This window comes from Melanaphis sacchari, unplaced genomic scaffold, assembly GCF_002803265.2.
Source record: "Melanaphis sacchari strain LSU unplaced genomic scaffold, SCAv2.0 Contig25_pilon_pilon, whole genome shotgun sequence".
NCBI lineage: Eukaryota > Metazoa > Arthropoda > Insecta > Hemiptera > Aphididae > Melanaphis > Melanaphis sacchari.
The window spans coordinates 1,101,890-1,119,382 of NW_020271133.1; the positions used below are offsets into that span (position 1 = coordinate 1,101,890).

Sequence of the window (17,493 nt, forward strand, 5' to 3'; positions counted from 1 at the left end):
TTTCATTAGCCTAATCACTATGCAGCAATAAATTATTATATGTAGTAATATAGTATATATTATTAAATAGTATACCTACCTATATAGATAAATTTATAATACCTACCTTAATCATTTTTAATATATCATTATGTTAATTAATTACTCAAGTTCATCCGCTGTCTGATTGAAATACGTTAAGGAATTCTAAATACTTGCTTTTTATTATAATATAAAACAATAAAAAATATGACAAACATAATAAAATAAAATAAAAAACGAAGATTACGCGTGTAAGCACTAAGCTGTCTATACGCACATCGGTGTGCTCTCGCACACTTACATATTTTATATATTTTGTGTATGTGTGTGTTACTTATATGTTTATATATATATATATATATATATATGTATATTTATAGACAGACGCGAAAAATATGCGCGCGCGCCCCAACAACGGCCGCGGCTACGACGGGTTTAATTGCATCGTAAAACCACTGCCACCACGTCCCGCGCGCGTCCGCCGACCGACCGACCGGCTGGAAGGCTGACTACAAAATCGTATTCGCGCAGTTACATTGTTGTTGCTTATTGCTACGGCTAAATCGAAAAATGCGAGAAAAAAAAATCATGAAATAAATTTGAAAAACGACTTACGGTCGAGCCTTATATTACCTGCTGTTCTTTTTAACAACCAATCCATAAAATAACCAATGTGTGACAGCGGCGGCACCGTTAACAATATATTATATTCGAATACTACCTACTTATGGAAAAATTACTGCACAAACGAAACATAATCTCATAACACTATACGAATATACATTTTTTTAATATAATACAATTAATCACATTATGGTATTTTTATTTCAGATACGTCAAGAGAAACCATTTTATATGGCTGATGCTGAAGTCGACTCATTGGTAAGAACATAATAGTGTTATTTTTACGATTTAAATACATTGTTTTTAAAATGCATAGTTCCTAGACACCTATTATAGTACTGTAAATTTCTGTTGGGACGCAATAAATTTTACTGTATCGATAAAGGTCAAAATAGTTTTGATATTTTCAGATATTGAATACACATTCAATATAATATTATATTGATACAATACAATTTATCGTGTAGTGTGCTTTAAAGATATATTTGGGAAGTACCTATGATATTGAATTGAGATCTAGTAAGGCTGATTGCCGGAAATATTAGTACATGTATATTGTATATATTATATAATATGTACTTAAACTTAGTAGTTAATTTCACTATATTATTGTGTGTTGTGTCTGCTGTCTTGTTTGCACGGTCAAGTGAGCAATATAGTGGAGTTACAATGCGCGTGTGTGTATATTATATATATAATACAGCTCGTTAACGTTTGTCATCTCTGTCAGCTTACTGCGATTTGAAAAAGAGAGAAAACGCCTGTCGCATTTTCCACTTTAATATAATATATATATATATTATACATCGTGTTATTACTATTATTTCATTTCATGAAAACCCCGTAGTGATCAATTTAGTGATGAAAAAATAAAGATCAATTGCAATGAGGCGTAACTATAAACTAGAAGGAAATTGAGTATTACCTGCACCGCCGACGCCGCCGTCAATGATTATAATATTATATAGCGCATTAAAAATAATGACGTTAAGGCGAGATGGAAGACATTATGGATGGTGTATAGCTATCCTATACGGTGGTGCTAAAAATTAGGAAATTGTAGTGGCGTACACGGTGTGTGTCTAAAACTAGCACCAAAACAGAAACCTAACTGACCAGAAACTATAACAATTACTAAAGGTGCCAATTTATATGGAGTGGTACATCTTTATAACGCATACTACGGGTCAGAGAACTGTTGGACCGTGATTATTGTGACATCGTGATCCGTGAAAATACTGCTTAAACAGGATGTTGCGGCGGTATCGTTTACTCGTATATCTCTTCAATAACACGAAAAAAAAAAGACGAAAAATGGACAACAGAAATATTTCTCATACGACACGAAATTATTTAAAAAAATAAAAAATAAAATAACGACGACGGCCAAAGACAACGTAACAAATAACGCGATATTAATATATATATATATATAATATATAAATATTTTTCTCCCGTGTGTAAACATATATGCATCACACACATATATATAATTATTATTATTATATATTTATATATACTAAATATCTTATACACATATATTATGTTTCTCTGCGGGGGACAACTACTTATATAAAAGCAGCACACAACATATGCGCCATCATCATCATCGCTATAGCACAACGCAGAAGAGTGGAAAATGGAATCCTGTTGACCTTATGTGTTGTTGGCCTCTCCGAGTTAGTGTGTGCGTGTGTGTGTGTCGCGCGCCCGTGTGTGTGTGTTTTTTTCTTCCACATTTTTACACATTCCAACACCATACGTCGTCCGCGTCGTCCGCGTCGTTGTCGTCGTCGCCGTCGATGACGACGCGGCGGCCGCCGCCGACGACGATGACGACGACGAGGGTACGTAGGTATATATTGTAACGGCTATAGTCGTCGGACCGACCGACCTGTAGTAGAGGGTGTGTCGAATTCGTGGAAGGTGTCCGCGCCGTCTCTCTTTCCGAGAAGCGAAAAAAAAAAATGAAATGAAACAAAATAATATTATGTATATATCCCTCCGGTGCACGATGCTTATAATATAAAATCACATACGCACACACACACACGCGCGCGCGCGCTACGGTTCGTAGTTGTATGGTGTATAGTTGTTGGCTACGGTTCGTTATTATAAATGTACCATCATCATTTTGTTGGCATTCGATCAATTAAACATATTATTAATAGAGTTTTTAATTTTAGACCAACAGCGTCGTGTTGTACTTATAATATACTTACTATATAATATTCATATATAATATCGTGTATATATTTATATACATATAAATACGTTATTATTATAGTTTTTCCGTCAATTTCTTTTTCCACTGCATTATTATGATTGCCCGCCGCCATTTTCACGTTTTTTTTTTTTTTATACACTGTATAATATTAATAAATATAAAAATAAAATAAAATATGGTCTCCAACTCATGAGAGTCCCAAAGGGCAAAGCGGCGGCGGCGATGCTCACAAATAGCTTATAATTAAAAAATATGTGGCAGCGATTGTAAACCGGTTTACCTGGACAATGGGAGTCTGGTGAACATAATATATATATATTAATTTATATACATACATATTACATATACATGTAATATATATATATATATTATATTTATATATGGGTTTCTTCTCTTGATTTTTCTTGCATTTGAATTAAAATGAGAATGACATAGGTACAAGTTTTAATTATGATTATATTATTATTTATTATATATTTTTTTTTATTGAATAAATTATTGTGTATTAATGATTTAAATTCATAACTATTGTTATATAATATGTTGGTATAATCATAGTAATATTTGTTTTTATCGTTTATTTGTTTATTATTCTAATAGAAATAATTGATTTGTATCTTTAAAACTTGTTGGATTATTACATTCATAATTTCTCATAAAATGCAGCTATCAAAATTTTATTAGCTAATATTTAAGTTGATCGAAATTGTAAAAAAATCAGTGTTAGCGTTTTTCTACTATACATATCATGCAGGTGCAAGTACAATGTTTATTATAATTGTATATACATTTTATAATAAATAGTAGTACCCAATCAAAACTGTTTTAACTATTTGACATCATTCTTATATACCACACAAAGTTCAATTTTTGAGTATCATATAATGTTTTATTGTTTATGTAAAAAAATTAATGTATAAATTGTGATATATAATTTAATTACGAAGAATACGTATTCATCAGTCAATGGCGTTAAAAATTTTCAACACACAAGAATCGATGATCACGTTAATTAATTATAACTACCAACCGTCAAACCACGCGTCGATATAATCGCGGATTAAATAAAAAACGACCAACATGACGTACACTTCATATAAATCAAAAATAACGTTTCAATTTGTAACAAGAGTAGTAAGGAGGAGGACGGCAACAACGACGGCGATATGAATTATAGTCTCTTGGTGGTTGTGTGTGTTACACCATACGGCATATCTTATATACCTATGAAGTCATGCTCGTCATCATTACTTATATACAGATAGTGATGGTTTAATATTTACAAAAAAATAAATAAAAAATTATTAATTAATATTTAATACTTATCGTTTTATTATTATATAATATATATGTACAAATTAGTTTTAATATAATGTAGAAAAATCTAGTCTAATTTTTGTTATCGTGTTTAATAGTGAAATACGTTATAACAATTAAAAAATTAATTTATAATCTTCATAAAAATTTAAAACTATTTATTACATACTCATGTATTATTACTACGTTATTACAACAACTATTAGTTACTACAACTATTATAATATGTCTGTATACTACAGTCTACAACTTCTACTGTTACGACTATTATAGTTACTATATTACTATACTACTAACTACTACTATTACGTAACTAGTGTGACTACTGGGCGTGATTTATTATAAGTGTAAAAAAAATGTTTAACGACTAATAAATCATTAAATATGACTTTTTTTACAGATGGTGCAAGCAATTCAGGTGTTACGGTTTCATCTATTGGAGTTAGAAAAAGTATGTATTTAATTAGAATAAATACGAACGTATAACATACAATAAATTAGAGTAGGCGCAAGTATAATTTATGAGTGTTTAAAAAAAAAACTACTAGTAGGTACATCGTACATATGATTTCAGTAAAAAAAAAAAAAAAACCGACAATGAATTCTATGATAAATATTTTTAAGGTTTTTGCACCGATAATGACGATAGTCAACTATTTTATTATTATTTTTTTATACATGTACGAGTACATGTAACGTAACATATTCACTATACCTATTTATATATATTATTATAACATAATAATGTTACCCGTCTTATACATGATGGCGTGGTCTAACCATGAAATGTGACCGATCTGCAACGGCCGTGGTAACACTACACCATCACACACATGTGTTTCTTATTTTATTTTTTTTCGGAAAATTCTTCATAATCCTCCGTAACTAACGGCCCTTCGTCACGTATACATATGTGTGCGTGTGTGTATGCCTGGCCGCTGTCGCAATATCGTGCGAAATATTTTTACGATAACGGTATAAGTACTAGTGAATAATAATAATAATAATAATAATAATAATAATAATAAAAGATGTATATATTTATGTATTATACGAATATACACTTAAAAACGTAATTTTTTCCTTACAGGTTCATGAACTATGTGACAACTTTTGTCATCGTTACATAAGTTGTCTGAAGGGGAAAATGCCAATTGATCTCGTGATCGACGAACGAGATTCGTCGTCATCAGCATCCGCAGCAGCAGCGGGTGGAGGTGGTGGAAAGTCCATGTCTGAACTGGGAGGTTTGGGCGGTCTAGGGGGCGCTACGAACGGCAATAACGACGGCCGTAGTAACGCGGATTCAACATCGCACACAGACGGGGCGAGTACGCCAGACGTTGTGAGTACATAAATAATCAGCTAATAATTGTATAGTATAATATATACGTTTTAAGATAAATAAGTATAACACTCGTGTTTAAACCGCATCATTACACCAATCACTGTAGGTCTCAGTTTATGGTTGGGGGTGTTGAATTTATGTAAATTTGTTTATAGGATTTTTAGGTCTTTATTTAATAATGACTCAAAATATTAACATACTTAATACGTATCATTTCATTCGAACCACGCGAAACGAAACGTCTGCAATGGCAACTCACTCAAATGTGGCAGATACGAGTATACGTATATAAATAGTAAGACTGATTTCGCCGTTTATTTTCTTGTCGGTATTGGCGACCATGTTTTAAGCGTATTAACATGTATACATAATATATGTAATAATATTATATGCAGCCGTCGCCGCAACGTTCTCCTCGTGTCATTGCACGGTATATGTAACACCACCACGTTTTCGTTGTTGGGAGGACCGATATGTTACTATTACTATATTTATGCGCGTATATATAAGGGGACCACCACGCTCACACATGCACACTCACACATATACACGTATAGTCACTGGTTTATAACAAATACAATAATAGGCATATACACTTACACATGCACGCCAGAGGGTGGGTTAGAGGGTGCATGGTTGCGCGTGAAATGGAATAACAATAATAATAATATGAAAAAAAAAAGTTGAGAATTTGCGCGCGTTTGAGAGCATTGTAACACCACCGGTAGATACATATATACAAATACACACACACACACACACACACACCGGGTGCGGCCGTGGCTTCTGTATTATATACGCACTACGTGTATTATACCGGCCGAGGCCCCCGTTTACGTCCCCCTTCTACTCGGGTGTATACTTTTTTTTTTTTGGGGTGCGAGAGAAAAACTCCACGTCGTCAGTGGTGGCACAGGAGATGGGTTTTTACTGCCGCTGCTGGTAATTGGTGTCAATTCGACGGGCAACCATCATTCACACCACCACCGCCGCCGTCACACTGTACATACTCGTATATATCCATTCCCTTTCCGACCCTTCACCCTCCGTCAAACCGACGAGGGTATACTACTACTGCACTACTACAATAATAGTAATAATGACGACGTCGACAGGGGGAAATCGGTTTTTTTTTATTATTATTATTCGGCTTACACACGTGGTACATCATTGTGTTTTCTCTCCGCCGCCTTTCTGGTTCGCAATCGTCAGACTAGTTTACACGGGCAAACAAAAAACGCCGACGTCGTGGGTAGGATCTCCATGTCGTTGGTATTATATTATTGTTTACGGTTGGCAAACGAAATTGTTGAAAGAGTTAGAATTAACCGTGGTTGATAGACATAGAGATTTTGTCTTTAGCAATATTGACACAAAATCCGAAAATATTTTCGAATAAATTAATACATTTTACTCGTCGAATTATGTTAAACATAAAAAAGGATGTAAGCTAATTATAGTATATAATATATTTCAGCCAATCAGAAATATTACATTATAACTCATGTATCCAATTCCCTAGGAACTGGTTATGAAGTCATGAACTGTTGCTTTTACGTGTTTCGATATAATATAAAACTATTTATTTTTTCTTTCGAAAACATCTTTTTACCATAATATTACTATGCATCACTATGTTATACGTTTTCTCGTAAATGTCGTCAATGATGATATTTATTTTTTTTTCGAAAAATTATTCCGGATACTCATACTTGTATATGATATATATTTTTATAATTATATCACCAGCTGCATGATATTATATCATAGCGATGTGTGTACGAGGAGTATACGTATACACATTATTTTGCGCGCCTCGAGTATGAACCTACTCGCGTATGACTATAGTTAGTTTTTAGACAAAGACACACGGGACGCTATTTATATATTCATCCGTCGTACATGTGCGCGGGGTGGCGGCGGCGGCGGGACATGGCTATTTGGGTTTTTGAACCGCCAAACACAACCCATAGACACTACGGACTAGAGAGGAGATATTTCCGTGAAACCGAATGCCAACGAACGCTCCATACTAACGCTGCGCGTGTTCGTGTATTACGAGATGAGCCACAATGTGACATCGTATATTTTCATCTCGCATTAATGTACAGATAAATCAGCGGCCCACTGCCGTACATATTATATGATATCTTATAATGCACATAAAACGTATAAGTGTGTGTGTGTGTGTGTGTGTGTGTGTTTGTATGTGTGTATGTTTGTGTACACGTTGATAAACGCGTACGCGGGTTATCGCGATCATGACGGTCTATTCAAGTGTAGTGTCTGTTACGGCACTTGACTGGAAGGCGGTTTGTTGACGAAATGCGTCTGTTCAAGTATCGACAACGATGATACTATAATGTAGTAATGAATTCATCTGTATAGGTTTGTTCTTTTTTTTTTTTACTCGCTGGGAATACCGCCGACGCCAACGTTCAGGCGCACGGACGTCGTTGGAACTTTTAAAAGTTATAACCGATTACTCAAAGTCGGCGTGGTGTCAAAATATGTAGCAGACTTCTGTGGACCACCGAGTCGAGTCTCGTAATCGAATCCGATTTTCGTATAATATAATAATATAATACTATACTACACTGCAGCGCGTATGGTAATTTTTGATTTGATTTAATAAAACCGTGTGGGGCATCCAATTATTGACGGTTACTGCTATGTATGTTTCGTATTGAGGAGATGAGTCGCGCGTTAACCAATGGGTTTTTAAGTATTTATAATTTAAAGGTAATGGCACGGAATTGTGTAATATGATAATCTCCTTGCCCCAACTTTGGGCAAACGAATTTCTCGTAGGGTGGTTGTTATATTGATGTAATTTTGTTATATGTGCGCCCTATTCGACGTGTGTCATTTTTTTTTTTCGTTTGAGTGACTGCGTACTCTCGGTGCTTTTATTCGACGTTGTCAGTGAATTATTTCATTATATGGCCATCACCACTAAATATAATTTTATTAATTTCAATTACTTTGACATCGCTGTCCTGCAAATTACATTTTATAAGAAAGCAGTCGAGATGGCAAAAATATTATAATGTCGTTATATACTCATGTGCTATGTATAATGTATATATATTTATATATATATATATAATATATACTAAATACTATACCCAAAGTTTCAAATAAAATGCATTATAACAATACTAAATCAATATTAATGCGATTAAGTTTTTAACACATATTCTTGTTTTTTTCTTTAAATAATCAAATAATCAATCTTCAAATATATATTTTTTTTTTTTTTTAAAGGAGAAATTATACAAAATTAGTATTTTTTTAAAATCTTAAACAAACGCTTTTGTTGTGTATGAATATATATGTAGGTACCTAGAATAAAATCTCGAAATTTTCTATTTATCGATTTTTTTAGTACTGCGACACTTTTTAGCAGTACAAGTTAAAACACCAAATATTTAACTCGTTATATTTTTATAATAATTATATTATACAGCATAATTGCCGGAGTTCGGTGTACTCCCTTTAATAAAATATGGATACATTCGTGCTGAAATATTAATTACACTGCGCTTATATTTTTGGCCCGATAAAACGGTCTAGGTGATAATATTACCTAACAATATTAATAAAATTACTTTAATACATAAATATATATAACGGTATACAGTTTCAAAAAACTCTATAGTCACTATAATATAGAGTCTAGTGTAATATAATGCGGCGACGAACGTTGTCTGCCGTGTATACTACCTAATTAGATAATGTACAACAATTCACTGGGACGGGGAGGTGTAGTGAAATAATAATAATAATAAATGCGCACGTCCGTCTACCCCGCTAACACACACACAAACACACGCATAATAGGATTTGTAGCCAGACGGTGGTGTTTTTCACTTTGCTCAATTGCTCGTCGTGCCGCCGCCGCTGCCGTAGATGTTGTCAATAGTTAATGATAAAAGGGAGCGCGACGCTTAGCGTATATTTTCCCCCGCGCGTAATTAGACGTGTATATCGCGTATATATCGCTGTGTTTCTCCCCGGCCACCATTGAATCCAACCCCGCCCGCACGCCCCGACGCGGTGGACTGCATGAGGCGCACAAGCTGCACAGCACGGCCGCCGTCCGGCCAAGCCGAGCCAGCCAGCCAGCCAGCCAGCCAGCCAGCCCGCTGACATGACACACGCACACTACATACCGCATGCACTGTCGCCGCCGCTGTAATCCGATTAGGTTAATCGCCATTGCCGGTCGATTAACTTAAAGTCAACCGAATGTGCTCTACGCGGGCAACTAGGGTTTCGATGTTCGTCGCGTTTTTATTATGCTATTCCTCGATGGTATAATAGGTATGTTACGCGTTATTTTAACGACACGTTTTTTCTTTTAACTCTGCTCGTATAACCGGGTAATGGCGTTATTGAGTTTGGTGAAAAAGAAGATTTTATTTTTATTATATCCGGCACCTATCTTATCGTAGACTCGCTGTATATTATGAGTTATGTCATTTGAAGATTCATTTCATTCGTTTTTTTTTCTCTCAATAAACTCTAGTTAATCGTCAATACATAAATAAAGCACGACCAAATATTATCAATAAGTTCGATTTTCATGTCATCAATTACTTATGAAATGCAGTATAATTGCAATATGTCTGTCCATATGAAATACATCATGCTAAAAGTACTCATAAAACTAATCATTTATTTTTATTCACGTATACCCATACATTTAAAATCTACCACGATACGTATGTGTACACTATGTATGTGGTTCAAATACATCACTTTTAAGTATGTACTTTACTCAGTGCCATTGTGGCATTGTCTATATGCATTTTTAATTTATCTTTAAAACCACATCATTACTATAAATTTTACTATTTTAGTTGTATCATGTCCATTAAAATTGAATTATTCAGATCCGTGTCGGGTTTTCGTTTCGTAGTTTTATATATCCCCGTATTCCGTTGTACGATGACACGATGTCGCCCGAATTCTAATTATAATTCAGATAATAAGTTATAGGCATTATTTTTTTCTACTTTAGTTTGAACAAACATACATTTTGTGAGTTCAATCTTAGCAATGGAAACATCAGTAAGTAATATGTAGGAAACATATGTGGTTTACAGCAGCCCTTGAGACGTACACTGATGCAATCGTCGTCGTGTGAAAATATATTATGTGAAAAATATATATAACACACACATACGGTTTTAGGCCCCCAATAGTTAGTGAAAAGGGTGTGATGATGCCAAAAAAAGAACACCAAGTGAAGTTGTGACTTTGTATATACACACTCTAAATACACACTATATATGCACATCGTATATATCGTAATAACTGACATACACGCTATCTGGCCACGGTGATGTATATATTTTTAAAAATTCAACAGCTGCTAAATATGTCAACACTATGTATGTGTACGCATATACACACGCGTTCATGCACTCGTACACAATATAATAATTATAATAAAATATTTAATCAAGGGTTGTGGTAAAATATATCTATAACGACGTTAAATTCAAATTCTAAAACCTTAATTGCAACGCACTATATGGTATAAAATATCATATTATATAATTGTATTATGTGTGTATGTATTACAATTTATTACAAGACACTTGTATTGATTTTAGAAACGCAAGTTTGTTTTATTAAACTATAGTTTTTTATTTTATTTTATTATTATAGGTCTGTTTTGATACAACCCTGGGATATTAAGAAAGAGATAATGAGCTATAAAGTATATAAACGTAATTTAGCCTCATATTTTTTATCGTGTGCGTTCCAAATGTAAAATATACAATTTTCTCTCGATTATTTAATTAAGTACATAACCCGGTGCAAAATAGATAGTAATAAAGCGATAAACTGAGGTCGTCACGATATAATACCATCAACATAATAATATGTAGGAACATCGGTAGTAAAAAAACGTTTAAAGAGTATACGCGCGCACGTGTAATGTCTTTTTAACAGCAGCCAGGGCAGTCATCGTATACAAATAGTACACGAACACACTGTAATCTGCATTAAATTGTATACGTTTGGTTAAACGAATATAATCAATGCGCAGGCGGTAACGTGATAACTATGAAATTATATACTCATCATAATAATATAACGTACCCGGTACTACTATCTATATAAGCGTATAATATTTTGTATATAGTTTTTGAAAACAACAGTTCGACCATTCTATTTTCGTCCTATATATTATTATTGTTTAAAATATAGTAATAATATTTTCAGTTAACACTTTTCGTGACAATGCAAAGTTTTTAATTCAATTCACCGAAAGTTCGTTGTATGATATGTATGTACGTGGGTACCTGCAGAGGTTTAAATATTTTATTATTCGGTGTAGTATATATATATACGTTGTGTCCTGCCCCTCAAAACGATGACGATGGCGTGTCGGTTGTGCGGGGTTTACCCTAAATTATGCACCGCGTTCATACGGTTATTTCTTTTTTATTTTCGGTTTTTATTTTATTTTTTTTTTGGTGCTGCTGGTATATTGAAATCGGTCGTAAGTCGTAGCGCCGTTTTCTCTCCCCTAGCATGCACACGTATCAAACACATATACACACATACTAGAGTTTATTTATTATTTATCATTGTTGTTGGTTGTTGTTTTCGTTATTTTTGGACCAACAACAGCACCGGCGTAGTTTTAAAATCAAACATGCCATTGTTTAGTTTTTTTTTTCAAAAATAAAATGTGTTAAATATGTAAGTAAATCCATAGTATACAAGCGTATGACCAATTTCGAAACTTGTTTCTAATGATTATTATAGTGCTTCTATCGTCGTCGTCTTAGTCGTTAATTGTTACATTAAACGTGTATATTGTTAAAAACATAATAATAATTGTAGTGTTAGGTAACGGAGAGCGACTATATACCACCATCCAGTACTTATATCATTATATTCGTGTGTAGAGTAGCAACGAGACGAGAGGAAAAAAAAATCCAATGTCACATCAATAAAATGAAGACGTGTAGTCGAGAATTGTTTCAGTTGTTTCGCCGGCAGTCGCACTTCTGCAAAATGTGGTACCATACCAAGTGAAAAAAAATATGTATGAAAAAAAATTCAACAGTTCGCGGACACCACTTACAAAAGAGAACAGTGTGTATATAGAGTATATACTAATACGGTGTACGTGTATGTGCAGGTAGTAGACTGGGTCGTTGAAAAAATGCACAACGCATCGGCAGCAATTAAAAACAATGATGATTCGAAAAACGACGGCGCGCTATATAAGCATACAGCTGATGTATTTATATAATAATATATCGGTCCTGGTGATAGCTGGTCGCAATGTCGGCGGTGTGATCTATACAACAATGAAGAATGTACAGGAATGCGTTGCTGGCACTGCAGATGTTTGTGTACGGTCGAGATCAATCTCTTATTTGGCGTTTCACATTATATCGCTCAACTGGTCGATATATATATATATATTTAATGCGCGCGCGCGCGTGTGTGCGTGTGTGTATACTAATTGAACGATTAAAGAAAAAAAAAAAATTAATGTATATATAATGCAGAGCCGTGACGCGGCGCGGGTCAGGTGGTTGTGCGGTTTTTAATCGGTCTTAGATTTCGAACGATTCGAATGTACCGCGCGTACGCGACCGACACGTGATGATGGCGTCTGTGCGTCACATAATATTATAGTATAATAATATGTGTAATACGATTGTACAACGATATAATAACAACAATAATAATAATATGTGAATCGACGATAAACAATATGCGTCGACAAACGAAAAGAGAAAAATACAAAGAACGATAATTATTATTGCTCGAATAGACAAATTCCATAATTTATAACATAGTAGTGTACACCCCGGTAAACAAACAACGATTCGTTATTCCAGATTTTTTCACGTGTCACACCACTCACCAACCACACGACTGTGTTAATATTATTTACGAGCGTTTAACACAACACTTGCGTGAGCGGCTGCGGTGGCGCGGAGGCTATGCCGTCGAAATATTAATCAACCGCCAGAACGACGCGCGTTATTTGTTCGCGCGCGCGCTCGTTCGCTCGGTCGGTCTGTGACTCCGTGTCAATATAGATTGCATCGCCGCAACAGCTGTGCTAATAATAATACAATATTTGCCGTTGCCGCGTTGAGTCGCGCGCTTGTAAAACGGGCGCAACGAATACGTTTAACGCAATGATATTTCTCGCCTCCGCCTCTGCGCCACCGCCGCCGCCGCCGACCCGTTAATACGGTGATTTATTTTTCCGTTTATCTTTTTTAAATTTCGAAATCCAATGCGCTTAGTTACCCGTACGGTAGCGATTTCTCGGCCGGGATTGCGGTGTAATTACTATACACGACCATCACCGTTTGCACTCCGAAAAAAAAAAATAAAAACTACTAAACCATATTTATATTATTACATCAAACGTGGTTTTTAAATTGTTTTTCGTTAATCATCCCCGTCGTCTCCGCGGACTGTCTCAAAGTCTCGACTACGAGCGGATGCGGTGTTCGTTGTACATGCGTGTTATTGTTCCGTCGTTACGTGGACATTGACGAAGGGAAAAACTGAGGTCACCGCCGCGGTATTACATTATATGTGTAGGTACAACATTATTCTGGTGTCAGCCTTCGGGGTCGTGTGCGTTATTGGCACACACGCAGACACGTGATGGCGAAACAAAACAATATACAGGAAAAAAAAAACGAGAAAAATCCCACCCTGCACGCTTTGGACCACCGAAACTGACGCGTTTTGTTTTGTGCATATATAATATATATCATATATTGGCCGCTTCAAAATTACATTGCATTGGCGTTATTATATGTGAGTCGTGCTTTTTTTCACTCCACACACGATACGCGTACATTTGTGTGTGTTTGTGCGAGCGCGTGTGTGGGAAAACATTACTCTCGCGGGGAGGCAGGAAGTAAGCATGTACGTGGCACGCGCGCGTGTGTAGCCAAAGAATTATTTGTATTATTATTTATTTCTGCCGTAGCTGCTGCGCGTCTGCAACGGACGTGTCTGCCTGTGCTCTGCGTCTGACAGCGGTGACGGTGGACACGCGCCGGTCGGCCGGCCAACCCTCCGCCCATACCGACTATATAACTTCTGTTTATATATATAATATTATACTAGCGTTTATCGAGGATTTTTATTTATTATTATTATTATTTTTTCCCCGTTGTTTATGACACCGCGCGTGATATTATATTTCACTTGGTATAATATTTAGGTTAGTCGTGATTATTATTATTCATTCCTTGCAAACAAAACAGAAATTACTAAGGTATACCTAAATTTAAGTTACGCTACACTATTTATTTTCAATAATATGCTATTAAAGAATATATTTAGTGTTTATTTTTTTATTAAATCTCTTTGGAGTATACTATATATTATTATTTAGTAGAAAATCTGTGTTATCACTATCGGGAGCATAATGTGTTGTTTATTCAACGATATTAAAAGAAGAAAACACGTGTAGACAATATTATAATTTATTTAGTCAAATCCCGGTGCATCACGGAGTATAAATAGTGAAAGACGGCAGGGTTGGAAACAGGAAAGAAAAAAAACCAACAACATAGAGTTGCGTGGCGAGTACATGACGTGTTTATCAAACTATTAGGCAGCACCCTTTCAGCTCTCTGTTTCGATTACGCTTCACGAACTGGGTGAATTTTACTACTGCGGGCATTAAATAATTCATATATTTGGCTCGAAAGATAGATATAGAAAAGCTCTAGCTGAAAAAGAAATCGGAAAAAAGAAAAGAAGACACGATAGCGGTTTTGTACATATTATATTATACGTATACACAACGCGTCGAGTGTCAATCATTAATTTGGCAAGAGCAAACGCCCGTCGTTGTGTAAAAAACAGAATACCGAACGACCATGAAAAATGTATACTGCAACTACGGATCACGATGGAGATATGTCTAGTTAGAAGCGAACGGTGCACAGTAGACCACCGAACTCATAAAATTTTCATAAGTAACAGTTTCAATACCCGTGAGACCTATGTATGTGTGCGGTAGAATTGAGTTGTCAAAGTGTACAGATACGAAGGATAAAACAGGGTAAAAAATGAGTGAAACATGATTGTGTTCTATAACTCTCGCCGTTTTTATTATTTTTTCATCCCAGTAATTTTGATAAGACATGCCTATCTATACAATACGTAGACACATTTATATTTTGTAATTTCTGTGTATAGTATTAGTTGATAATACCAGGATGGTGTTGTTATACAAAACATATATAGGTGATTCTACAATTGAAATAAAATAGAAAACGAAATAAAATAAAAGTGATAAAACATAAATAATTGTTCTGTGCGCTCGAGTATGAATAACCTCGATAGAATATTACGGTTGTTTCGAGGCTATAGAACCGTGATTGGTTAGGTTAGGAGCTGAGCGACTTTTAGAATCCATGCAACGCGATGGATATTAAAAAATAACTGACATTTTTCTCTTTCCAACACACCGTGAGTGGCTAATTTAGTGGTACACGACTGCGGCGCTATTCGATTATGAACTATCACAATTTTTTTTATATTACTGTTTCCTAAAAAGTATTGAAAATGGCGTTTAGTTCGTTTCGCCTTGAACACTCAACAGTTCACGTAATAATAGAATCGGGACAATAATTCCTTCAATGACACCGGACAATTTAGAAAATTTATGAACCAGTATATTTTTGTATAATTTAAGCTTTAACGCAATTTACTTAGAGCTCTTTGTAAATACTAATTATTGCCATTTATGGAAATGAAAGCAATAGCAAAGAAACTTATACATACATAGCCGCAAAGCTTTAATGCAAACACAATATGACCATACATTGTACTTATAAATTTAAACTCCGTCCGTAATTTGCATATTGATATTAGCATTGAAGTATACTATAATAAAGTAAAGGAAATTCAATTAAACATTTAAATGCTGTTTATTGATCTGGGCCGTTGCTTATTTTAAACCGGTTGTCTCCTTATAAAATACGAATTTCATACATTATAAATTATAATAAAATGTCTGTAGTAGTTAGTCTTGCTCAGACAAAAGTGGTTTATGGAATAATAATAAAAATAAAAAAATATGGATACGAAAAAAAACTAACAATGGTCTCAGTGAACCGACAACTTGCACAAAGACAATAGCATATATGTAGTATGTATAAAATGAAATACGTTTTTACAGTTCCCGTCATCAATCGAAAATAATATAATCGCGGGTTTTTTCTTTTTAATATATCATATTATTTGCCTAGAGCGCGCATGTGTGGGAGGGTTTATGAAAAGACCGGAAACAGAGTTTACACTGTTGGTACGGGATAGACCCTTTCGTTTTTCACAATCCTCTGCCGCCATGTCCTATATAAAATGAAAAAATAAAAAAAATTCTCGTTGTTGGTACGCTAGTGGCAGTTATGGCAAATTCATTCTTTCTACATAATAATACTTAAAATATACCGGAAGTAAATACACACCTGGGAATTCATATAATTTAACCCTTTAAAATGTCCGGTGAACTACTTGTATATGACATATGTGAGTGTGATTGTGAGTGTATATGTGTGTGTGTGTGTGTGTGTGTGTGTGTGTGAGAGAGAGAGAGAGAGAGAAAGGTTGAAAGAGAGTGAGAAAGTAAAGTAAGAAAAGTATATGTATGGTTCTCGTTATTTCTGAAAAAATAAAACATGTATATATTTGGCGGAATGTAACGGAAACACATAGTCGGCGTTACAAGAAATTACTACGGTTCGTGGGTGTGCTGAACACCCCGCGTGTTAAAAATCTATCGACATGTGTGCACATTGCTGTTTCCGTCTTTACGGTATATCCTTATCCCTCCTCTTTGCCTCATTCACAGTCGTTACTTCACGTCATACCACAAAGTGCCAAGAAGAACACGCAATCGTCGTCATTTCTATTCACTTGAATTGCTATC

General features: G+C 34.9%; 1 protein-coding gene across 3 annotated transcripts in view; it reads left to right on the forward strand.

Moving 5' to 3' along the window:
* The window catches only part of LOC112595137 (homeobox protein homothorax), a 97,927-nt gene that overhangs the window by 15,975 nt on the left and 64,459 nt on the right, over positions 1-17,493 (forward strand). For all 3 annotated transcript variants that reach the window (XM_025340230.1, XM_025340232.1, XM_025340233.1), the window contains exons 4-6: positions 853-903; positions 4,590-4,640; positions 5,280-5,534. In XM_025340230.1, the coding sequence (XP_025196015.1) occupies positions 853-903; positions 4,590-4,640; positions 5,280-5,534 (357 nt within the window). The remainder of the gene's footprint in view (positions 1-852; positions 904-4,589; positions 4,641-5,279; positions 5,535-17,493) is intronic.